At 46.2% G+C, this 24,548-nt stretch overlaps 2 protein-coding genes and 1 long non-coding RNA gene across 3 annotated transcripts in view; 1 reads left to right on the top strand and 2 right to left on the bottom strand.

Moving 5' to 3' along the window:
• LOC310753334 (disintegrin and metalloproteinase domain-containing protein 10-like) overlaps positions 1–24,519 on the bottom strand; it is a 32,604-nt gene extending 8,085 nt beyond the window's left edge. The window contains exons 1-11 of the mRNA XM_083594509.1: positions 24,415–24,519; positions 22,771–22,915; positions 20,108–20,229; positions 18,325–18,483; positions 16,216–16,307; positions 15,318–15,437; positions 13,369–13,461; positions 9,633–9,792; positions 7,197–7,357; positions 4,466–4,637; positions 2,250–2,394 (exon numbers count right to left, since the gene is read on the bottom strand). Coding sequence (XP_083450635.1) covers positions 2,250–2,394; positions 4,466–4,637; positions 7,197–7,357; positions 9,633–9,792; positions 13,369–13,461; positions 15,318–15,437; positions 16,216–16,307; positions 18,325–18,483; positions 20,108–20,229; positions 22,771–22,915; positions 24,415–24,481 — 1,436 coding nt within the window. The 5' untranslated portion in view covers positions 24,482–24,519. The remainder of the gene's footprint in view (positions 1–2,249; positions 2,395–4,465; positions 4,638–7,196; positions 7,358–9,632; positions 9,793–13,368; positions 13,462–15,317; positions 15,438–16,215; positions 16,308–18,324; positions 18,484–20,107; positions 20,230–22,770; positions 22,916–24,414) is intronic.
• LOC310753644 overlaps positions 1–24,548 on the top strand; it is a 62,114-nt gene that overhangs the window by 26,963 nt on the left and 10,603 nt on the right. The window lies entirely within an intron of this gene.
• LOC310753565 (vesicle transport protein GOT1B-like) lies at positions 13,702–15,195 on the bottom strand. The gene is made up of 2 exons (XM_083594973.1): positions 15,126–15,195; positions 13,702–14,401 (listed from the first exon to the last, which is right to left on the bottom strand). Exons 1-2 carry the CDS (start codon positions 15,169–15,171, stop codon positions 13,899–13,901), a joined length of 549 nt encoding a protein of 182 aa, XP_083451099.1. The 5' UTR covers positions 15,172–15,195; the 3' UTR covers positions 13,702–13,898.

Genomic DNA, 24,548 nt, shown 5'->3' with positions numbered 1-24,548 from the left:
ATAAAATATTACAATTTTTTTCTTGATTTCCCCCTCTAAAAACTAGGTGCATCTTGTGGTCCGGTGCGTCCTATAGAGCGAAAAATACGGTAACTTATAGGGAGTTGGATTTGTAGGATGCTGACATAGATAATCTGCTGGAACCCACCTCCCAAAAATTAATGGGTCTACGACACACACACACACACACCACTGTGACCCTGGGCAACGACACCCCTGCGTGGATGTTTGTGTGTCATACTTGAATCAGAAAACCCGAAACAATGTAGAGATAAAGCACCCGAGGAAAAGGATTGTGCTAAACTTCTCTCTCCTGCCATTCTCATTTTTTTAGGATGGGATGAGTTCCTGACAAGCTGGAGGATTAAAAAAAAAACTCAGCCCCTTTGTCATCCACACATGTAAAGGACAGCCCAGAATTTCTACCAAACCGTAAAGGAAAATGCAACTATAATCCAATGTGTGTCCACACCCAGGATCATCCCTGTCTGCTTTCAAATTAATCTACCTATTGAACCTTAAGGCCCAAAACATTCCCTTTTAAAAACAAAATAAAGAGAGCTGAGATTCTCAGGGTGCAGCACCCAGAGCCTAAGAGGAGGAGGCAAAACAACAATAGGCCTTTTTCCTCGGAATAACAGGTCTTGAATTGCTCAAGAAAGATATAAAGGTATTTTTGTATGCCACAACCGCTGCTTGAATTTTGATGGACTTTATGCAGCTAGCTGAGGGACGCAGGTGGCGCTGTGGGTTAAACCACAGAGCCTAGGACTTGCCAATCAGAAGGTCGGCGGTTCGAATCCCCGCGACGGGGTGAGCTCCCGTTGCTCGGTCCCTGCTCCTGCCAACCTAGGAGTTCGAAAGCACACCAGTGCAAGTAGATAAATAGGTACTGCTCCGGCGGGAAGGTAAACGGCGTTTCCGTGTGCTGCTCTGATTTGCCAGAAGCAGCTTAGTCATGCTGGCCACATGACCCGGAAGCTGTACACCAGCTCCCTCAGCCAGTAAAGCGAGATGAGCGCCGCAGCCCCAGAGTCGGCCACGACTGGACCTAATGGTCAGGGGTCCCTTTACCTTTACTATGGAGCTAGCTGACTTTACCGGAAGGATCCACGACCAGAAAGAAGAGGAATATCAAGAATATTGGAAAAAATTTAAAGACTATTTGAATAAATATTGTAATGTTAAAAATTAGAAGTTACTTGAAAGTACCAAACAGGCCTAGGATTAAATTAGGAGTTAGTTAAATAAATGGGATTTAGAATGTCAGGAAAAGTTAAGAAATCTGATTATAAATGGAATATTGTTTTTGGAATAATGATATTGGAAAACTGTTACATTCAGATACAAGGAAATTCAGATGGGAGGGACTAGAGGAAGTCAAATAATATGTTTAAGAGATTGGAAGTTTAATTAATTAATTAATCTGTGTTGTTTATGTGTTTGTTGTTATATTTTTTGCTTTTATTCGTCTTACTAGTTTTATTTGTTTTTAAATTTATTTTTGTGTTACTTGTTTTACAGTATGTGTCATATTTGAATGAAACTTAATAAAAATTATTGGGGGGGGGGAATAAGAGGAAGAGGCAAAACAGGGCAAAGGAACAGATGAGCATAGCTGTCAACTTGCAGATTTGAAAATAAGGGACCAGCAGCCTCAAAAATAAGGGATCAGCAGCCAAAATAAGGGATTTTCCAAGCACTGGTATGTTCGACTTCTGAGCCCCTCCAAGCCAAAGGCAGAAAGCCCAGCCAGCAGCCAAACGAAGCCTCAAGCGGTGGTTCCCACAGCGCAGCAACCTGGCAAAGGGGATGCAGCAAGGAAAACCACCGTCACCTCTCCGCTGGGAAGCGCTGAGCAAAGGCGAGTCCCCAGGCAATGCGGCCGATTTGATCGGCACAAGGCATGCAAGCTCCACCCCCCAGTCGTTCTTAGACTCCTTATTGGGTGAGCAACGCAGCCAAGCAACACAGATGGAGCCTCCCTCCTCCCTGGCCGGCAGGGAGGGAGGGAGAGGAGCTGCTTCTTTTGAAACCCGGGAAATTTAAGGGACATCATCAATAAGGGACAGCAGCGGGACACAGCGCTGGGATAAGGGACTTTCCCGCCAAATAAGGGACGCTTGACAGCTATGCAGATGAGCTTGTGGAGTACGGAGAGAGGATGGAGGAGAGATTTAACGGTGAGTACTATAAGCACAAATTTGTGAAAGCAGAGGGCAAAGCGAGCCACATGTCCCCACCGTTACCTGCACAGAACTCCCGGCTTCAACCGGCACCGGATCCCGCTGGGCTCTGCCGCACCATAGCAGCAGGGGTCTGTGGCATCATTGCCAACGTCACATTCCTCTCCTGGGTCCATAATCCGGTTCCCGCAGATGGGACGGTCTGTTTCTGGAAGGAAAATGCAGAAGAAGAGGTTGTGGAGAAAATATGCAGTTCTGGGATATATCCAGCCTCATGTAACCAACGTGCTTAACCCTAATTAATGCATGAAGGGGTTAAGACCATAGAGTAAGCTGTCCTGCCAGGCTTAGCTAGGTCATACACCACCCCTTGAGAGCCAGTGTGGTGTAGTGGTTAAGAGCAGTGGACTCGTAATCTGGTGAACCAGGTTCGATTCCCTGCTCCTCCACATGCAGCTGCTAGGTGACCTTGGGCCAGTCACACTTCTCTGAAGTCTCTCAGCCCCACTCACCTCACAGAGTGTTTGTTGTGGGGGAGGAAGGGAAAGGAGATTGTGAGCTGCTTTGAGACTCCTTAGGGTAGTGATAAAGCCGGATATCAAATCCAAACTCTTCTTCTCGCCTTGCCAAACTCTTTGTTCTCCCACTTCCACCATGTGAACCCTACCAGTAAGGGGTCTAAGCTGGGGGCTCTAACTACCTGGCTTTAGCAAGCCATCTTTGTGTTTTTATACATATGATTTAGAAACATTTTACCATTTTGGGAACCTATGTAAAATTGCCTGCGTTTTTTTGCTGCTGCTATATGAATCTGACCTTTGAAACGTTTGTAAGTAAACCATTTGTAACTTACCAAATATATGGTTTATTTTTATGGTAAAGGAAGGGGGGGAACTTTGAGAAGGGGATATTTTAAAGCTCCAACAACCTATATTTCCACAATTTACTTTGCTGCATATTTTAAATCTCTGCTGGAGATCTCTTCACCAAAGAAGACTTGCCCCAAGCCTGGATATCCAGAGAATTCGCCTTTTATTTTACCATAATCTATAGCATTTTTACTTTTCACCAAATATAAACTAACACATTGGCTCTCACATTGCCTGCTTTCTTAGGATTCATCCACACTTTTGCTTGACCCATATTCTGGTTGGGTTGTGTCCTGATTGATTCCCAGGGGTCCGAGAGCTTTTCTTTTCGTTTCACAGCTGTGCCTTGCGAAAATCGGATTGTACCTGCAGAACTGGATCTCATAGGATGTGCAGGAAATCCAAAGAGATATAAAATCATAGAGTTGTAAGAGACCCCCCCCCCCAAAGGGCATCTAATCCAACCTCCTGTGGTGCTGGAAAAGATATTGTTTACTGAGCTTCTCAGTAAATCCTACTCAGAGTAGATCCATTGAAGTCAATGGGCGTGGCTAACTGAGGTTTGGTCATTTCGATGGGCCTACTCTGAGTAGGGCTTTAGTTCAATATAATGCTGTGTGCTTTTCAAACTGCACTGGCTCCCGGTGGAGTACAGGGTCAGGTTTAAGGTGCTGGTTTTGACTTTTAAAGCCCTTCACGGCCTAGGACCCTCGTACCTACGGGACCGCCTCACCCGGTATGCCCCACGGAGAGCCTCAAGGTCCATAAATAGCAACACCCTAGAGGTCCCAGGCCCTAAGGAAGTTAGATTAGCCTCAACCAGAGGCAGGGCCTTTTCGGCACTGGCCCCAACTTGGTGGAACGCTCTGCCTCATGAAACCAGGGCTCTGCAGGATCTGATTTCTTTCCGCAGGGCCTGTAAGACAGAGTTGTTCCGCCTGGCCTTTGGCTTGGAGCCAGTTTGATTCCCTCCCCCTCTTTCTTTTTTCTTTTCCTTTCTCCTCCTGCGATGAGGCTACATTTTAATATTTCAATGTTTTAATGTTGTATTTTAATTTTGTTTTTAGGTTGTAATCATTCAACTTGTTTTTATTATTGCTTGTAAGCCGCTCTGAGCCCGGCCTTGGCTGGGGAGGGCGGGGTATAAATAAATATTATTATTATTATTATGGAAAGTGCATCTGGAAAATTGCAATGATTTAAATGCAAATTTTTATGTGTTTAAGAAATTAATAATTCTGCAGACAGTGGAAAGTGGACTGAAGATTCTGTTGGGCCCCATGGAAGGAAAATAGCCTGATCTATCCCTTCCTACTTTTGACAGCCCTAAATAACTCATTCCCCTACCAATTCAACCAATATAAGGCAGCGGGTTTAAACAAGCACCCAAGGACAGTCAGGCTCTCTCACCAACGAAACAGTTGTCCTTCTTGAGCCTCAGGAGGTTTGCAATGTAGGCGCGGCTACAGGGGGAGAATTTGTCGTTGTTGAATTCTGCCCCATCCGTGGCGTAGCTGAACATCAGATACTTCCCCTTGCTGGTGTCGATGTGGAAACTGGAACACTCTTTGCTCTCGTCGTGCTGGAAAACAAACACCCTCTTCTTAGTAAGTTCATTGATCTCCTACTGGTGAGGCTCCCTGACCTCCTGCAAAAGCAAAAATTTAACCTTTTGCTGTTAGGCAGAGATCAGAAGAAGACCTGGGTGGTCGCCAGATTCTGTGTACAGATCTGTAGGCGCAGACCATCGCCCAACTCAAAATAGTCTGGCATGAAAATCCCCAAACTCGGTTCCATGGGTGCCTCCGAGTCAACTCCCTGGGATAGTTGCACATAGTTTCTAAATTTATTGTTGTACATTGTTTTAATTGTCTGTTTTAACCATATTTGCACATCAGTCTCTAATGTCATCTATTTCAGAGGTTTCTACTCTGCAGCCTCTTATAGTTGGTTTTACTGCGAGTTTTTTAGTTCTTGCGCTCTTACAGTTAAGTTTTAACTGCATGTTTTTATTTGTTTGTTAGTTCTTATCTGTTTTAATTATCAGTTTTTATCCATCCATTATCCGTGTTTAATCTTGTATTTTATTCAGATGTTTTACCCTATGCTTGTTTCTTTGTCCTTATTTGCTCCAACATTTATTAGTTAAAAATAAAATAAAATCCTAACTGCTATTTTATTTATATGTTATTGCTTTTTATCCTGGTCTGTGACCGTAATAAAGTTCATTGTCATTGTCAAGCACCCTCTTCAATTGTGTTCTTGCAGTGTGTCAGAACCAGGAGAGGCGTGAAAAGAGTGGAGCATAGGCTTGCTGCATGCAAGCGCAGTCTCCGATTCCTTGGGGAAAGCCCTGGAGAGCAGGGGATTTAGACAGCTGTGGGGAGGTGGGGACTTCCATGGGGCAAGACCAACCAGGAATGAGCTACTTTGCTCATTAGACACTGCCAAGTCTGTGCAGATCGTGTCCTTGCTAATAAAGAGTTAACTCCAACTTTGAACCATGTGATTATTATTATTTATACCCCGCTCATCTGGCTGAGTTTCCCCAGCCACTCTGGGAAGCTTCCAATTGAGTGTTAAAAACAATACAGTGGTACCTCAGGTTAAGTACTTAATTCGTTCTGGAGGTCCGTTCTTAACCTGAAACTGTTTTTAACCTGAAGCACCACTTTAGCTAATGGGGACTCCTGCTGCCGCTGCGCTGCTGGAGCATGATTTCTGTTCTCATTCTGAAGCAAAGTTCTTAACCCGAGGTACTATTTCTGGGTTAGTGGAGTCTGTAACCTGAAGCAACTGTAACCTGAAGCATATGTAACCCGAGGTACCACTGTATAGCATTAAATATTAAAAACTTCCCTAAACTGGGCTGCCTTCAGATGTCTTTTAAAGAGAAGATAGCTGCTTATTTCCTTCACATCTGAAGGGAGGGCGTTCCACAGGGCGGGTGCCACCACCGAGAAGGCCCTCTTCCTGGTTCCCTGTAACTTGGCTTCTCACAGTGAGGGAACCGCCAGAATTCCCTCAGTGCTGGATCTCAGTGTCCGGGCTGAACGATGGGGGTGGAGACGCTCCTTCAGGTATACAGGGCCGAGGCCGTTTAGGGCTTTAAAGGTCAGCACCAACACTTTGAATTGTGCTCCGAAACGTACAATAAATTCATTTACCAGGGTTACCATGAAGTGAAGCCTGAATCAACAGTAAAAGGTCTTTGCTTTTCAGATGACTCAGCATTGCCCGTTCTCAGTGGCGTAGCGTGGGGGGTGCAGGGGGGGCCGGCCGCACCGGGCGCAACATCTGGGGGGGGCGCTCGCACTCGCAGCTCTCTGCCCCTACCTGGCTCACTCACTCTCTCTCACTGCAGTGCTGGCTGTGCGAATCCGATCCGAGCCACCGGGTCACCGCCCACTGTGGAGGGGGTGGGTGCCAGGCGTGCGGTGCGGAGAGAGAGCGAGGGACTATCTGGGGGAGGGACAGTGCAGCGGCCGCCCAGCGCAGCGCTGAGCACGGGAGAGAACCACACCAGACCAGACCAGGCAGCAGCAGGAAGAAGCTGGCAGCGGCGGCGGGTTAGGGGGCGCAAATTACTTGCCTTGCCCCGGGTTAGGGGGCGCAAATTACTTGCCTTGCCCCGGGTGCTGACAACCCACGCTACGCCGCTGCCCGTTCTATCTGAGCTCAGCACCCAGGATGGTGGACTCATCGTGAAAGGAAACGGTGTGGTGTTATGTACTGAGTTGAATAGGATCCAAACTGCAGCAGTCTGATTGGTCCTAGAACAATAGGATCCAAAAGGCAGCAGTCTGATTGGTCCTAGAACAATAGGATTCAGAATGCAGCAGTCTGATTGGTCCTAGAACAATGCAGCAGTATGATTGGTTGGCAGAAACCACCCAATCATGCTCCAGATAGAAGTGAATCCACAACCTGATTGGCTTACAGTAGAATTCCGGAATTAGCCAATCATGTGCAGCCCATTGTGTAAATAATGTATATAAAGCAGATACTTTGAGGGGACTTTCATTCATTCCTCCTCACCACTATGAGCTGAATAAAGAGCATGAAATCACTTTGCGACTCTGAGTATATTTCATGTGGGAAGCTGGCTTTGTTTCCCACGCCGGAAAAGCAACAAACTCACGTAGGCGCCCAGGCTGTGTCCGAGCTCATGGGCAAGCGTGATGTGGATCAACCTCGGTGGAAGGAGCTGTCCATATTTCTGCAACGTGATCAGCCCCGTGTTCATCGAGACCTCCTTGTCTTGGAAAGTGCGCTGCTTCGAGCAGATTCCTCCAGAATCACCTGGGAGGTAGATAAAAAAAAGGTAAAGGACCCCTGACAGTTAAGTCCAGTCGTGAACGTGTATGGGATTCCAGCGCTCATCTTGCTTTACTGGCCGAGGGAGCTGACGTTTGTCCACAGATAGTTTTTCCGGGTCATGTGGCCAACATGACCAAGCCGCTTCTGGCGAACCAGAGCAGCACACGGAAACATGGTTTACCTTCCCAACAGAGTGGTACCTATTTATCTACTTGCGCTGGCGTGCTTTCGAAGTGCTAGGTTGGCAGGAGCAGGGACTGAGCAACGGGAGCTCACCCCGTCGCGGGGATTCGAACTGCTGACCTTCTGATCGGCAAGCCCAAGAGGCTCAGTGTTTTAGACCACAGTGCCACCCGCGTCCTGGGAGGTAGATATTAACAAGGAAAAAACCCTCAAACTCGAGAGATCAGGGACATTGAAGGTAGGACCATCAGGCCACGGAGTTCAATATTGTCAACACGGATTGGCAGCAACTCTCCAGGATTCCAGGGTCTTGTTCCAGCCCTGCCTGGAGATGACAGGGAACAAACCTAAGGTTCTTCCTTTAAAGACAATGTAAGATTCGTGAGGCAGAAGAAATCAAAGAAACATGGAAAGTGGCCTTATACGTCAAAAGCAGGGTCTTGGGGTGTGTATGTGTGAGAGAAAAGACTTATCATGTCCCCCTGTTCTCTGAGCACCTGTCAAAAAACCCCAACCCGTTTTGTGGTTCTAAATGTGTGTATGTGTTTAAAGCCCTATCCTCTTATTTATTGTTAACTTATTCTCGTTTGTGTCGCCAGTGTTTTGGACGTGTTGTTGGTTTGTATTACTGTATTTTTCGCTCTATAGGACACACCAGTTTGGGGGGGGGGACAAGAAAAAAAATTCTGAATGCCAGAAGCCAGAACAGCAAGAGGGATCTGGCTTCTGGGATAGCCGCTGGGATAGCTGGTCTAGCTTTGCGCGAAGCCTCCGCAGGGCACGGGGAGCTTTCATCCCCGTGCCCTGCGGAGGCTTCGTGGGGCTATCCAAAAGCCAGAATAGCTAGAGGGCGCACTGCACAGCACTCCCTCTAGCTGTTCTATTTTTTTTTTAAAGATATTTATTGAAGTTTTCAAAAAATAGAGAAAAAACAAAAGAGAAATTAAAAAAAAGAGAAAAAAACACATAGAATTTACATTCCTTACTTTCAATAACATATTTCCCTGACTTCCCCACACCTCCCCTTCTTGTATTCCAGTTCCAATTTTTAGTTCAGCAAGTTCTTATCCCCAAATTTTACCTTATTATATTCACTTCATTTTAGTTAACCAGTTTTAACATAAACCTCAGTCTTTATACATCAGTACTTATTCTTAAAATCTTTTTCTAAGGCCGACCCCAATTCCCTTCCACGAATTCCCCATTTTTATATAAGTAGCAAAACAGAATAAAAAGAAACAAAGTCTAGTTGTACACCCTTTGGATTCCCAAAGCCCCACCCCCCGCCTTTCCCGGTTTCGAACCCCAACAAATGTCCATCAGTCTATCTGCTGTCAGCCTGGTGACCTCACGTCCGAGGCTCTTAATTCTCTCTCAATTCCTCTCTGCCGGTTTTTTTGATAGTCCTTTGTATTGGACACCAAATCTCGGAGAAGCTCTGTCCCAATAAGGTCCATGTTTCTTCCAGCCAGACCTCCATATTTCATATTTCAGACCTCCATGTTCTAGCTTCGTGCGAAGGCTCTGCAGGGCATAGGGAGCCTTCATCCGTGTGCCCTGTGGAGGCTCCTGGGACAGCCCGCGAAGCCTCCGGAGCCTTCATCCCGCTGCCCTGCAGAGGCTTTGCGCCGCTAACCCCGAAGCTAGAATAGCGAGAAGGAACGCTGCTCTGGCTTCTGGGACAGCCTGTGAAGCCTCCGCAGGACAGCGGGGTGCCTTCATCCCGCTGCGCTCCAAAGGCTTCAGGCGGCTATCCCTGAATCAACGTGTAGCCTCCGGAGTGCGGAGGGAGCGCTCCCTCTGCGCTTCGGAGGCTTCGCGTTGCTATCGCTGAAGCAAAGGAGCCTGCATTCGCTCCATAGGACGCACAAATATTTCCCCTTAATTTTTGGAGGGGAAAAAGTGCGTCCTACAGAGCGAAAAATACGGTATTTATCTAAGATTTATTTGGTGATGGGTGGAGAGTTATTAACAGAGCAATAAAAAATTATCCCCATAGGTCGGTCTGTGGCTGTATGTTCTTCCTTCCGAAGATAAGGACTGGGGCTGTTGAACCGCCACACCGCTCACTCACCAGGTTGTCCGTTGAAAGCGATGCCCAGAACTCCGCTGTAATCCCTGTCGGTGAGCAGGTAAGCTAAGCAGTAACTGTTCCAGTTGGCTTTGGAGTGCATCATCAGGAGCATCTCTGGACTGATGAAGGGCGACTCTGAGCGGTCCTCCTCCTCCACGATCTGCAAAAGAAAGATAAGACACACCTGGGCACGTGTCGCTGCTTTAGTATTTTGCATTGATTTACAAAGCCCAGAAACAACTTCGACCCAGGGCACCTCAGGGACTGCCTGAAACCCTGCACAGAGACAGTGTGGTGTGGTGGTTAAGAGCGATGGACTCGTAATCTGGTGATTTCAACTTTTAAAATATGGTTTTCATTGAATGCTTTTATGTATAAGTGTTAACCTGTTCTGTTGGTTTGTTTCTTGGCTCCCAGTGCGTTTCCGAGCACAATTCAAAGTGTTGGTGCTGACCTTGAAAGCCGTAAGTGGCCTCGGCCCAGTAGACCTGAAGGAGCGTCTCCACCCCCATCGTTCTACCCAGACAATGAGGTCCAGCTCCGAGGGCCTTCTGGCGGTTCCCTCCCTGCGGGAAGTGAGGTTACAGGGAACCAGACAGAGGGTCTTCTTGGTGGTGGCGCCCTCCCAATGTAACGCCCTCCCATCAGATGTCAAGGAAATAAACAACTATCTGACTTTTAGAAGACATCTGAAGGCAGCCCTGTTCAGGGAAGTTTTTAATGTTCGATCTTTTATTGCACTTTTAATACAGTTGTATCTTGGTTCCTGAACGGCTAAGTTGTCGAACAAATCGGCTCCGGAATGCTGCAAACCAGGAAGTAAGTGTTCCAGTTTGCAAACATTTTTCGGAAGCCAAACATCCGACCGGCTTCCACGGCTTCTGATCAAGTGAAGGAACCTCCTGCAGCCAATCGGAAGCTGTGCCTTGGTTTGTGAACGGTTTCGGCAGTCGAACGCACTCCCGGAACGGATTAAGTTCAAGAACCAAGGTACCACTGCATTCTGTTGGGAGCTTCCCAGAGTGGCTGGGGAAACCCAGCCAGATGGGCGGGGTATAAATAATATATTATTATTATTATTATTATTATTATTATTATTATTATTATTATTATTATTTTATTTGAATTAGCAGCCTATGTATATTCCAATAAATCAATAAATATAAAAACAAGAAAAAGTGCTATTCTGGAGGAAACAGAACAAGCCAAGAAGTGTCTCCCAGTCAGGCAGGAAAGGAGAAAGAGTCAGAATGCAAGGTGCATGACAAAGCCATTTTTCACCTTCTCACCCCTTTCTTTTTCCTGTAAGACCTATTGCAGTCGTTAAGAGTCGTCAACAGGCTCATCACAGCTATCTGCCAATCACCCATTCCCACCACCCTTCTGAGTAATACCCCTCCCCACCTTCTCACTATATAGAAGGATCTGGCAACTTCTGTTTCAGTGTATCTGAAGAAGTGTGCATGCACACGAAAGCTCATACCAAGAACTAACTTAGTTGGTCTTTAAGGTGCTACTGGAAAGAAATTTTTTGTTTTGTTTTGACTATGGCAGACCAACACGGCTACCTATCTGTATCAGAGAAAGAAGGTGAGACTGACACGGAGTTGCCTCGTGGGCCAGATTGGAAGCCCCCGAGGGCCACATTCTGGTCCCCAGGCCAAAGCTTTCTCCACCCCAACACTAATGTCTTCACCGCTAGCTGACCCCCCACATGCAGCAAGGGTAAGAGACAAACTCCACCGTTTGGGCATCAGCAGGAAAGAGACAGATCAATAAGGCTGCCAAGACCTTGATGCCATTATTATACAAATGGCTGGCGAGACCAAGCTTGGAGTACTGTGTGCAGTTCTGTCCGCCTTGTCTCAGAAAGGGGATGCTGTAAAGCTAGGCAAGATTCAAAGAAGGGCAGCCCGTATAATCGAGGGGGTGGAGTAACTCCCTATGAGGAAAGGTTGTGGTGTTTGGGATTTTTTTACTTGAGAGAAAAGGCAAGGAAGAGGCGATATTTTGCGGTGCAGAAAAATCAACGCCTGGTGTGAAGAAAGCAGATGGACGGACAAAATCCTTCTGCAGGTGCTGTCAGTGTAGACAAGACTAAGCTATATGGTACGCTACAACAGCAGCAAGAATACTCATCGCCAAGTATTGGAAGACGCAAGGTCTACCCACTCTGGAAGAATGGCAGACGAAGTTGATTGACTTTATGGGATTGGCAGAATTGACTGGCAGAATCCGTGACCAGGGAGAAGAGTCGGCAGAAGAAGAATGGAAGAAATTCAAAGACTATTTGCAAAAATACTGTAATATTAAGGAATATTGAGTGATGTTGGATTGAAATTAAGGGGTTATCAGCTGCAATGGTACAAAAGAATATGAAAAAATAGTTCTTTTTTTTTTGTATATAAGTAAAAGTATAAGTTACAATAATTTAAGAAGATGGATAGAAAATAAGGGGTTTTTAGCTGTAATGCTATGAGATAGGGATTTGCTGGATGAACAATTTGAACTGGAATACAAGAAGGGGAGGCATGAGGAGGTCAGGGAAATATGTTATTGAAAAATAAGTTATGAAATTTATGTGTTTTTAATATTTTTTCTTTTTAATTTTTTTCCTTTTTTTCTTTGTTTTGTATAAAATGGAAAACCTTAATAAATATCTTCATTAAAAAAAAGACTAAGCTATATGGACTCAGGAAGAGTCTAATCTTCCGGTAAATAAATCCTCATGCAAAGGATAATATTATCTGTTCTTTACCAGGAAGTTGTTTTCTTTTTCTTTTTAAAGAAAGCCTTAAGGGCACTCATCCTGGGATTTTTATTTATTTATTTTTTGTAAACTCTACTAAGAAGAGAGCTGTGCACATTATATATAGGTAAAGGTAAAGGTACCCCTGCCCGTACGGGCCAGTCTTGCCAGACTCTAGGGTTGTGCGCCCATCTCACTCTATAGGCCGGGAGCCAGCGCTGTCCGCAGACACTTCCGGGTCACGTGGCCAGCGTGACAAGCTGCATCTGGCGAGCCAGCGCAGCACACGGAACGCCGTTTACCTTCCCGCTGGTAAGCGGTCCCTATTTATCTACTTGCACCCGGGGGTGCTTTCGAACTGCTAGGTTGGCAGGCACTGGGACCGAACGACGGGAGCGCACCCCGCCGCGGGGATTCGAACCGCCGACCTGATGATCGGCAAGTCCTAGGCGCTGAGGCTTTAACCCACAGCGCCACCTGCGTCCCTGCATATATATATGCAATGACAGCAGCAAGAATATTATTGGCACAAAAATGGAAGCAAGAAGAATTACTGACGAAAGAAGAATGGTGGATGAAATTAATGGACTATGCAGAATTAGATAAATTAACAGGAAGGATTTGAAACCGGCGAGCCCAGAGATTCTTAGAAGACTGGAGTAAATATATGAAAAGCAATTGTAGTGAACAGATTACGCTAGTAGGACTGCAAGAAGTTCTGTAAGGACAATATTTCTTGAAATATTGCAAGAAAGACTATGAAGAGAATCATTAGTTAATGATAATTGAGAGTAATAGAGAAATTAAGAAATGCAGAATAAGTGATAAAGAACGGAAAATCTTCAGAGGTTGTTGACGGAAGTCTAAAAATATTGTGTAAGATAAGAAGTTATGTTAAATGATTGTTGGAAATGATATGTAAAAGAAACAATAAAAATGTATAAATAATCACGTTAAGAAGAAGAAGAAGAAGAGAGCTGTGCTTACGTTGATGGTCTTAACTTTGAAGTCGATGTTCCTGATTCCATCAAATTCTGCCACTTCATAAATGACGTTTACAGCTTTTACGTAGCTGGCAATCTGGTGGGAGAGAAAGACAGAGAGAGATGGGAGGGCTAGGAAAGACTCTGAATAGCCCATATTAGCCATAGAATAACAGAACAGTAGCGTTGGAAGAGATCCCAAGGATCATCTAATCCAACCGAATGCAATGCAGGAATCTTTTGCCCTACGTGGGGCACGAACCCGCTTCCCTGAGATGAAGAGTTGCATGGTCTGCTGACGAATGACCTGTATTGTCTCGCTCGGTATCAGCTAGGTAAAGGTAAAGGGACCCCTGACCATTAAGTCCAATCGCGGACGACTCTGGGGTTGCGGCGCTCATCTCGCTTTATTGGCCGAGAGAGCCAGCGTACAGCTTCCAGGTCATGTGGCCAGCAGGACTAAGCCGCTTCTGGAGAACAAGAGCAGTGCACGGAAACGCCGTTTACCTTCCCGCCGGAGTGGTACCTATTTATCTACTTGCACTTGACGTGCTTTCGAACTGCTAGGTTGGCAGGAGCAGGGACCGAGCAACGGGAGCTCACCCCGTCGTGGGGATTCGAACCACCGACCTTCTGATCGGCAAGTCGTAGGCTCTGTGGTTTAACCCACAGCAGCACCCGCGTCCCTCCAACTTTAACTACAAGTGAGCTAATGCCAGGTAAATTCAAGAGATAGCGAAGAACCAGCACTCTTCTAATAAAACCAACCACCACAGGGAAAAAGTCCCTGAATAAGAGGAAGAAGACATAAATTTCAAGGACCATTCGTATCAAGGGCCAGCCAGTAAGAACTATAAGTTCACCACTCAGAAAGAAACCTGTGGCTTTCACTTTGTGTTTCTGGAAGAAGAATCTGAAAGTCCTTTCTAAACCAATCACAAAAGCCAGGCCAGCCGCGAATAAAACATTCCCAATAGCCAAAAGTGCTTTGTCAAAAATTAGGATCATTCCAAAGAAAAGGAAAAACTCTCCAAAACCTAATAAACTGCAATAAACCCAGATGCCAACTTTGCTGCCACATACACCCGGACAACACCATTACTGGCCCCAACAACACCACACATACCATCTCGGGACTATTTAATTGCTCATCGTCTAACATTGTATATGCCATCAAATGCCAACAGTGTCCTTCAGCTCTCTATATTGGACAAACAGGCCAAACCTTACGCCAAAGAATAAACGGACATAAATCGGACATCAAGAATCACAAGACAGAGAAACCAGTAGGAGAACACTTCAATCTCCCAGGACATTCTATACAAGATCTCAAAGTAGCTGTATTACTACAAAGGAATTTCAGAAATAGACTGGAAAGAGAAGCTGCTGAATTGCAACTCATTACCAAACTTAAAACCATGGAGAGACCTGGTCTGAACAAAGACATTGGATTCTTATCTCATAATACATGACAAAGCCATTTTTCACCTTCTCACCCCTTGCTTTTCCCTGTAAGACCTATTGCAGTCGTTAAGAGTCGTCAACAGGCTCATCACAGCTATCTGCCAATCACCCATTCCCACCACCCTTCTGAGTAATACCCCTCCCCACCTTCTCACTATATAGAAGGATCTGGCAACTTCTGTTTCAGTGTATCTGAAGAAGTGTGCATGCACACGAAAGCTCATACCAAGAACTAACTTAGTTGGTCTTTAAGGTGCTACTGGAAGGAAAAAAATTTTTTTGTTTTTTCTCCAAAACCTGTGAGACTCGTTCCAATTTTCTGAGTGTCTGTGAGGGAAATCATGGCGACGGTGGAAGCAGAGCGGAGTTCTCGTATTGTTTTTGGGAAATTGCAAATTGGATCAATCCATCCTTAAATGAGAATGGAGTCAACTTTCCCTACCCACCCCCCGCCCCTGGTTAAGAGGCTTCCTTTGCAGATTCTGGTACCTGGGCGATCACGGCTTCGACGGAGCCAAACCTGCGGTAGAAAAGGTGGTCAGCCTGAATGTGCAGCAAGCACATTGAATAATCCATGCTTCTCTTCCGCCGCAGCAAATGCTCCGGATCCTGTTGTGGAGAAAGGGAGAAGCAGGGAGAAAGACCTTGTGGGGGGCCAGACTATATATATATTTTTTGTGGGGTGAACAAATTCCTATGCCCCACAAATAACCCAGAGATGCATTTTAAATAAAAGCACAGATTCTACTCATGTAAAAACACGCTGATTCCCGGACCGTCCGCAGGCCAGATTTAGAAGGCTATTGGGCCACATCCAGCCCCCGGGCCTTAGTTTGCCTACCCATGTGTTAGATCCACAAGCTGCACATATTCCATCAATTTTAAGTTGCCATTCTTCTTCAGTTGAGACTTGTTTTCCACTTTGGGGCTAACAAAACACAGGCCACAGTTGTTGCATACCTAAATAACCTTTTTTGACACCTGGGAATTTCCATCTGAGCTATCCCCAACAAAAAGGACTCTAGTTGTTGTTTTTTTAAGTACCGTATTTTTCGCTCTATAAGATGCGCCAGACCACAAGACGCACCTAGTTTTTGGAGGAGGAAAACAAGAAAAAAAATATTCTGAATCTCAGAAGCCAGAACAGCAAGAGGGATCGCTGCGCAGTGAAAGCAGTGATCCCTCTTGCTGTTCTGGCTTCTGGGGTAGCTGCGCAGCCTGCATTCGCTCCATAAGACGCGCACACATTTCCCCTTACTTTTTAGGAGGGAAAAAGTGAGTCTTATAGAGCAAAAAATACGGTACTTTTATAAACGTCCACCCTGCCACATCTTGCTCTCATTTCCCCAAAACTAAAAAGCCCCCTTTCTCAGCTTTTAACCCTCACCTTTGCTGTAAGCTTTTGCTGGAAATCCTGCATGCGCTGGTGTGTCTGCCGAGCCAAAGTCACGGATTCAGAATCTCCCCAGAGTTGATAGTCTAGCAGTGGGGAAGAAGAAAAAAATCCATAATAGCGCTGCAGAGTCTCAAGACAAGAGGGAATCTTTTCATGCAGTGGAACTCCCCTGAGGGATTTTTGTTTTCGAAGTCCAACAAGCACTTGGGTTTTGTTTTCCTCACACACAGTCGAGATTTAAAGCAGACTTTCTGGCCCCTGAAAAGTGCTTTGTGGGGAACTGGCTTCGTTCCAAGAATTACCGTATTTTTCACTCTGAGGACGCACTTTTCCCCCTCCAAAAATTAAGGGGAAATGTGTGTGCGTCCTATGGAGCGAATGCAGGATGCTTGTCTTCAGCGATAGCAACGCGAAGCCTTCGGAGCATGGAGGGAGTGCTCCCTCTGCGCTCCGGAGGCTTCGCGTTGCTTTCGCTGAAGCCAGGAGCGTCTTGCGCTGCACTCAGAAGGCTTCAGGGATAGCCCCGCGCAGCCCCTCCGGCAGAGAGAGGCTGCATGCGGCTATGGCTTCTTTATGGCACAAGCCAAGACAGCGAGCGGGATGGATCTTGTGCCATATGGCTTGTGCCATAGCCGCGCGCAACCCCTCCTGCAGGGAGAGGTTGTGCGCAGCCTGTACGCTGCTCTTTGGGGCTGGGGGGGGAAATAAGATTTTTTTCCCTTGATTTCCCCCTCTAAAAACTAGGTGCGCCCTATGGTCCAGTGTGCCTTATGGGGCGAAAAATACGGTATAGCCTGCTGCAGACTGATGCTGCATTTTCCCACCTGAGGAGTGTTACGTCACCACACCTGCCCAGCGATGTTGTGCGTGGGTCTGTACCAAGATCCGCCACATGCTCCTTCGTTCACCTGGGCATGCGCAGAGAGGAAAAGGTGTGGATAACCTCGCCAAGGGGAGGGTTTTCAATCCATCAGCCGCACGGCAGGATCTAGAATCAATTTAGACCAGGGGATCCCCAAATCTTTTCAAGCCACTGCTGTTAACAAAAATCTGCCCTTTTTCCCTTATGGGGTACCCAAGAGCCCATATAGAGTCCTTACATAGGTTCCCTATTGGTAGGAGAAAGTAACAGAGGCCAACCAGAGAATATTGAGAAGCAAAGCAGCTAGTAAGCCTGATCTTTATTGATCTGTTGCAACAGGGTGCTCCCCTCACTTGCAGGAGAGAGAAGGGACCCAGAAAAATGGCGTGCAAGGCCTTATAAAGACTTTTGAAATTGCCACCCTGTAGATCAAGACCACCCCCAGAAACATCATACATACATCACAGAAGGGGTGTAACCTAAGACCACCCCTCAGATACATCATACCTACATCACAAAAAAGGGGGTCTAAAACAGAAATTTGAAGGTTGTTTTTCTCCTGTCTGGCAGGTTACTTGATTGGATTGCCTGGGGAGCCTGGCTAGTCTTTTGTAATGATAAATACTTAGTTCCTGGGCCAGGTCACAGGCTCACACCCTATTCAAACACAGACATACCCTTCAGACAGGATTTGTGAAGGAAAAGACAATGGGGAGGCTTGTCCATTTTCCTTTGACCTTGCAGAGAAAACATTTGGTCAGTTTGGGGCAGTTTGGGAATCAAAATGGTTCCTGGTCGGTCTTCCTGTGCTGATCTATGTACGTGCTTGGTTGGTACACGTATGAACATTTAGCATATATCTCAGACCTCAAAATTCCTATGTATGATGTTTCTGGGGGTGGTCTGGAGTTTGAGTGTGGACAATTTAAAAAGCCTATATGAGGGCTTGCACACCTTTGTTCTGGGTTCCTCCTCTTTCCAGCTTGTGGCGAGGACCCTGTTGCAACAGATCAATAAAGATCAAGCTTACTAGCTGCTTTGCTTCTCAATATTCTCTGGTTGGCCTCTGTTATTTTCTCCTACCAATAGGGAACCCATGTAAGGACTCTATATGGGCTCTTGGATACCCCATAAGGGAAAAAGGGCAGAGGGGCAGAGGCCAGTGTTGCCTGTGACACCCCTGATCACCATTCAAGGCACCCCAGGGTGCAACTGCACATGGGTTGAAAGTCACTGACCTATGTCACTCTCATGATGGATGAATGAATGAGTTGGAGAGGTCTGGCTGGAGGAAGGCGGCCTAGCAGATTCGACGTAATAGGTGCCATTCTGCGTCCGGATGAAGCCCTCAAAGAGGCCGTTGATGATGGACCCGTGGCAAGAGGAACCTGGCTCTCCTGCGGGAAGGTCAGCAGGGTCATTAGCGCAGGCTGGGCTAAAATCCATCCATCCAAACATTATACAATACAATACGATGATCTTTATTGTCATTGACCATACAGAACAACGAAATTGAAAAAAATCTACATCAGACATTCAAAAACCAACAAGCCTGCTATACCAGCCTTGTTAAAAGGTAAAGGGACCCCTGACCATTAGGTCCAGTCCTGGCCGACTCTGGGGTTGCGGTGCTCATCTCGCTTTATTGGCAGAGGGAGCCGGCGTACAGCTTCCGGGTCACGTGGCCAGCATGACTAAGCCACTTCTAGTGAACGCCGTTTACCTTCCCGCCAGAGCGGTACCTATTTATCTACTTGCACTTTGATGTGCTTTCGAACTGCTAGGTTGGGCAGGAGCAAGGACTGAGCAACGGGAGCTCACCCCGTCGCGGGGATTCAACCTTCTGATTGGCAAGTCCTAACTCTGATACCCCATAATTAAATACAATATACTCCCATAGAGACTCCTTACACTGCGTTTAAAACCAAAATCGCATTTGGGTAGAAACTGTTTCTCAGGCGGCTAGACCTAGTCTTTATAACCCTGTACCTTCTTCCAAAAGGCAGAAGCTGAAAGAGATCATTTCCAGGGTGCGCACTATCCTGCGCTATCTCTGCAGCTTTCTTATGGCACCTGGAAGCATAGATTTGATCCAAGGTGGGAAGAGTGCACCCAATTATTCTCTCCGCAGACTTTACAACCCTGAAATTTTTTTCCTTCCAGTAGCACCTTAAAGACCAACTAAGTTAGTTCTTGGTATGAGCTTTCGTGTGCATGCACACTTCTTCAGATACACTGAAACAGAAGTTGCCAGATCCTTCTATATAGTGAGAAGGTAGGGAGGGGTATTACTCAGAAGGGTGGTGGGAATGGGTGATTGGCAGATAGCTGTGATGAGCCTGTTGACGACTCTTAACGACTGCAATAGGTCTTACAGGAAAAGCAAGGGGTGAGAAGGTGAAAAATGGCTTTGTCATGTATAATGTATAACCTGGACAGCGTTGTTTTTTCCCTGACCGCGCAGCTCCCAAACCACACACACAGACCATAATTATGTGACCCATGTGCAACTCTGCAAGCTGCAGGCATCAGGTGGGATGTTCTTGGACTCTAACTCCCATAAGCCCCAGCCAGCATGGGCAACACTCAGGCATGATGGGAGTCGTAGTCCATCTGAGAGGGCCAAGGGCTCCCAGTCCCTGAAGTTGGGCAAGCTTTGTAAATCTGCATCCATTTTGCACAATTTATTCATCTTGATTCATTCAAAGCGCTGTGCACACCCTGCCCTGTGGGATTTTCCCAGCCTTTGCCCCAGGACTTTGCAAGCACAGTTTCACTGCCTTAAGGACTACCAAAGCTTGTTCTCCCCCTCCTTTTAAAATGAAAGCTCAAATTAATTAATTTCAGAGCGTCTGCTCTGAATAGGAGTTATGTGGAAAGCAGACTTGTCTGGAATTCTGTTCCGGTAGAGAGAAAGAAAGGCAGGTGGGAGACACAGAGAATACATTATTTTTCTATTCCCCTTTGTGAGATGCTGACATCTTTCCAGACCTTTTTTTTAAAAAATAAATAAATTGTCACCTTCCAGGATGCCAGTGTAAATGAAAGAGAGGTTCGTGGGCCCGGCGTCACCGTTTCTCCTGGTGATCTCAATGTCTCTTGCAAAAACACTCCTGTCCCTCCATAGTCTCAGTCTGAAGACCCTGAAACACAGTTTCAACACATGCATTTAGAATAGAAGAAGAATATCATTTATTACGGCCATAGGCCCATACAGGTAAAAACAACACATAAATAACAGTTTGTGCCGTAAGGAGGGGAAAAAAAACGATCGCTAAAACAACACATGCATTTAGCTTGCGGAACTCATTGCTTGATGTGGGCACCAGAGTGAATAACATTTGTTGCATTTCTCTTTTTAAAGGGATAAATTGTGGGGTCTCTCCATCGTCCAGCCTGGACACTGAGGTCCAGCTCTGAGGGTCGTCTGGCGGTTCCCTCCCTGCAAGATGTGAGGTTACAGGCAGAGGGCCTTCTCGGTAGTGGCACCCGCCCTGTGGAACGCCCTCCCAGCAAATGTCAAGGAAATGAACAACTATCTGACTTTTAGAAGACATCTGAAGGCAGTCCTGTTTAGGGAAGTTTTTAATGTTTGATGTTTTATTGTGCTTTAAATTCTGTTGGGAGCTGCCCAGAGTGGCTGGGGAAACCCAGCCAGATGGGTGGGGTATAGGTAATAAAAAATATTATTATTATTATTATTATTATTATTATTATTATTATTATTACAGAATTGTAGAGTTGGAAGGGACCACAAGGGTTGTCTGGTTCAACTCCCTGCAATGCATGAATCTTTTGCTCGAAATGGGTCTCGAACTCATGACCAAGTCCCATGCTGTGCTGACTGAGCATCACCCACAGATACCTGCCCCACTCATGCAAAAGTTAGGCTGTTCACAAAGTAAAGGAAGGATTGAACTCTGATTAATAAGAATACACACAGAGGCTTGAACCAGCAAGACTCTGGGAAGGGTGCGTACAATAATCCTGTCCACCCATTGCCCCAGGTCATTTTATTCACAGAAGACCTTTTTACAGAGTGTTCCTAAGAACCAATCAGATTTCTTCTGAGCATTTCAACAAACCCCACGTAGGGAAAAGTTAAACTACCAAAACTAATTAGGGGGGCCACTAGGTGGCGCATCGGAAGATGGCTGACAATAACATCTCTCCGACCCACACGAGGTAATTTGGAGGCTATGATGGGGGTAATTAGCCTCCTTAACCCCCCCAGGATTGTGGGGGGGGACGACGGCCCTTGCCTGCTGTGCCCTATACCACCCCCGAATTTGTGGGGGTGGGGGCACTAGGCACAAAGCCCTCCTGTGGGATTCTGGCACTCCTGGACGCCGTCCCTGATTCGCGCCGCTAGTTGCAAGCATCTTCAAAAGAAACAATTTGGACGAGATAAATTGCACATGCTTCAAGGAAAAAGGGGAGTAAAGACTGCTAACAGAAGAGATCTCTGATAACAAGACAAGAATAAAATATGAGAAGATACGTCAAGATACGGTATGACTGAGGGGGGAGGGGGGGAAAAACCTGCCTTCCTTTTTCTTATGCGATTTAACAAGAATCCCCTCCCCTGATGAGTCAGAAACTAAGGACTTAAGCTGTGGATTTAAGGCTGTGTGGAGATAAACTTTCGAACCAAAGCAATGTTTCAAGATGAAGCTGGAAAGCTAAGAGTTTTGGAATGACGCAGTTAAAAATGCCGTCGCCATTTTGGGAGGCATTGTTGGAGCTCTTGGGTCTGGGAGGAGAAAGAAAGAAATAGAGTTGTTTACATATCGTGGATCAACTTCTCGGTGGGACTTAAGAGCGACAAATGCCAAATTTATGATGGAAAGAGCGATGTTATCTACGAAGGAGATATATGGAAACCATCTGGACTTAGTGGAGGAACGGGAAATCCACACAGGATTATTATTTTGCTTATCGGTTTAAGGAGACTAACAGAAGAGATCGTAAAGGAAAAATAGAAATTATATGAACAAGATATGATGTGGAAATACCAAGATAAGACTGGATAGAATTATGAATTTTGTTTGGACTGATTGGGACTGATTTGGACATTAACGCAGTAATAAGAAGATGATCTGAATCCCCCTTTGGATCTTGAAGTATGGGTTCCCCCAACAAAATTTAAAAATTTGGCTTTGTAATTTGGAATTTATGTGATGTGATTTAATTTGATGTGATTGGCCAGTAAATAAAAATTATTAAAAAAAAACAACTACCAAAACTAATTAAGCACATATTTCTGGGGTAAACAAAACAGAACTACAAAAGGAGTGTCGTTGGGCAACCCCAGAGGTGATAAACAAGCAATATACATGATAAGAAGGATAGCCAGGAGGACAGCAACATTATCACCTTCAGGTGAGATCTGTTTCCTGGCCCTAAGATTAACATCCTGAGATTAACATATCAGAAAAGCTACATCAAAGAAACTGCCCACGAAGACCCAGGATGCCTGCCTGTCTCTGTACGTGACTTGTCAAAAAAGAAAAATGGAACAGGGATGCAGAGGTGTAGATTGATCAAGAATCATATCAAAATAGTTTAAACCCAGTCAACGCAATGCTTTCATTGCTGACACAGATGGCTTACTCTATATTTGTTATAATTCCTCATAGCAATCCCATAGCAATCCCTACATTGAACGGATGGCGTTACTGTACCTCCGGTAGGCTTGGAACTCGAGCAAGATCGATCTCCCGTCTCCTTCCTTCTTTGCCTCTTGATGCATCTTCTCCAAAGCTCCTCTGTCGTAAGACAGTCTCTCATGGCGCTTGACGTAGGCTCTGGGGTGTGCAACTGCGCTGGCTTAAACGGAGAGGGAGAGACTCAAAGGGGGCTTTGTTGGGATGGCAGGAACTGAGGGTCAGAATTCAGTCGGCTGGTTGCCACACATCCATCAATATCCCTGCTGCTGATAGCACCAAGGGTCTCTCTCCTTTTCAGACTGAGGGCCACATTCTATCTTGTACGTCAGCTGAGTCCCTACCTGTCAAGCCAGAGTGGTGCATGCTCTGGTTATCTCCTGCTTGGACTACTGCAATGCACTCCATGTGGGGCTACCTTTGAAGGTGACTCGGAAATGACAACTCATCCAGAATGTGGCTGCCAGACTGGTGACTGGGAGCGGCTGCTGAGACCACATAGCACCCGCCTTGAAAAACCTACATTGGCTCCCAGTACGTTTCCGAGCACAATTCAAAGTGTTGGTGCTGACCTCTAAAGCCCTAAACAGCCTCAACCCAGTAGACCTGAAGGAGCATCTCCACCCCCCATTGTCCAGCCCGGACACTGAGGTCCAGCTCTGAGGACCTTCTGGTGGTTCCCTCACTGTAAGAAATGAGGTTCCAGGGAACCAGGCAGAGGGCCTTCTCGGTAGTGGCACCTGCCCTGTGGAACACCTTCCCATCAGATGCCAAGGAGATAATGAACTACACAACTTCTAGAAGACATCTGAAGGCAGCCCTGTATGGGGACGTTTTTAATGGTTGGTGATGCGTTGTGTTGTTCTGTTAGAAGCCACCTAGAGTGGTTGGGGCAACCCAGCCAGATGGGCGGGGTACAATAAATTGTTTATTTTTATTTCCTTCCAGGCAACCTTCCATGGGAGGGTGTGGAGCAGGCCCAGGGAGGGGGAGTTTCATGTTAAACTCTGGATGGAGTTAAGCCCTTATTCCACCTTAAAGGGACCCCTGACCATTAGGTCCAGTCACGGACAACTCTAGGGTTGAGGTGCTCATCTCGCTTTATTGGCCGAGGGAGCCGGCGTACAGCTTCCGGGTCATGTGGCCAGCATGACTAAGCTGCTTCTGGCGAACCAGAGCAGCGCACGGAAACGCCGTTTACCTTCCCGCCGGAGCGGTACCTATTTATCTACTTGCACTTTGAGGTGCTTTCGAACTGCTAGGTTGGCAGGAGCAGGGACCGAGCAACGGGAGCTCACCCCGTCGCGGGGATTCGAACCGCCAACCTTCTGATCTGCAAGTCCTAGGCTCTGTGGTTTAACCCATAGCGCCACCTGTGCCCCTTATTCCACCTTATTCTAATATACATGACTTCCTGCTGTCTCAAATATCTTTAAAAACAAAGAAAAAAAATGGCTATTGGAAGTTTACTGCCTGAGCTTTGATAGCGGTTGCTATGTAAACATACATGGAAGGGTGGTTTTTTTGGCAGGGGTACAGACTATGGAAGTAATGTGAAATATCTTTGATTCATCGAGAGCATAATAAAAAAACAGAGGTTCGTGGGACATAATCAGAGGGAAGAGAGCAAGTGGGAAAAGAAAAATGGTATTAGAATCCTACCTGAGCCAGGCATTTGGGAAAGAATCACTCTCCAAAAAGGGAAACTTAAATACCAGAAGGCCAGCATGGCGCGAAAGAGACCTCTTTTCCTTCTTCCGATTAGGGCGTGTCGGAATTCAGAGAAGGTTCGTCAT

This window comes from Podarcis filfolensis (assembly GCF_964270895.1).
Source record: "Podarcis filfolensis genome assembly, chromosome: 18".
In the NCBI taxonomy this organism is placed as follows: Eukaryota; Metazoa; Chordata; class Lepidosauria; order Squamata; family Lacertidae; genus Podarcis; species Podarcis filfolensis.
This window is presented reverse-complemented; position numbering and strand designations above follow the sequence as displayed.

Bases quoted from the DNA above. Each gene is read 5' to 3' on its own strand.
- LOC310753565 (XM_083594973.1), bottom strand. From the start codon at position 15,171: ATGATTTCCCTCACAGACACTCAGAAAATTGGAACGAGTCTCACAG. The intron at 14,402-15,125 runs GTTTTGGAGAAA...GCAGTTTATTAG, and splicing joins AATTGGAACGAGTCTCACAG to GTTTTGGAGAGTTTTTCCTT.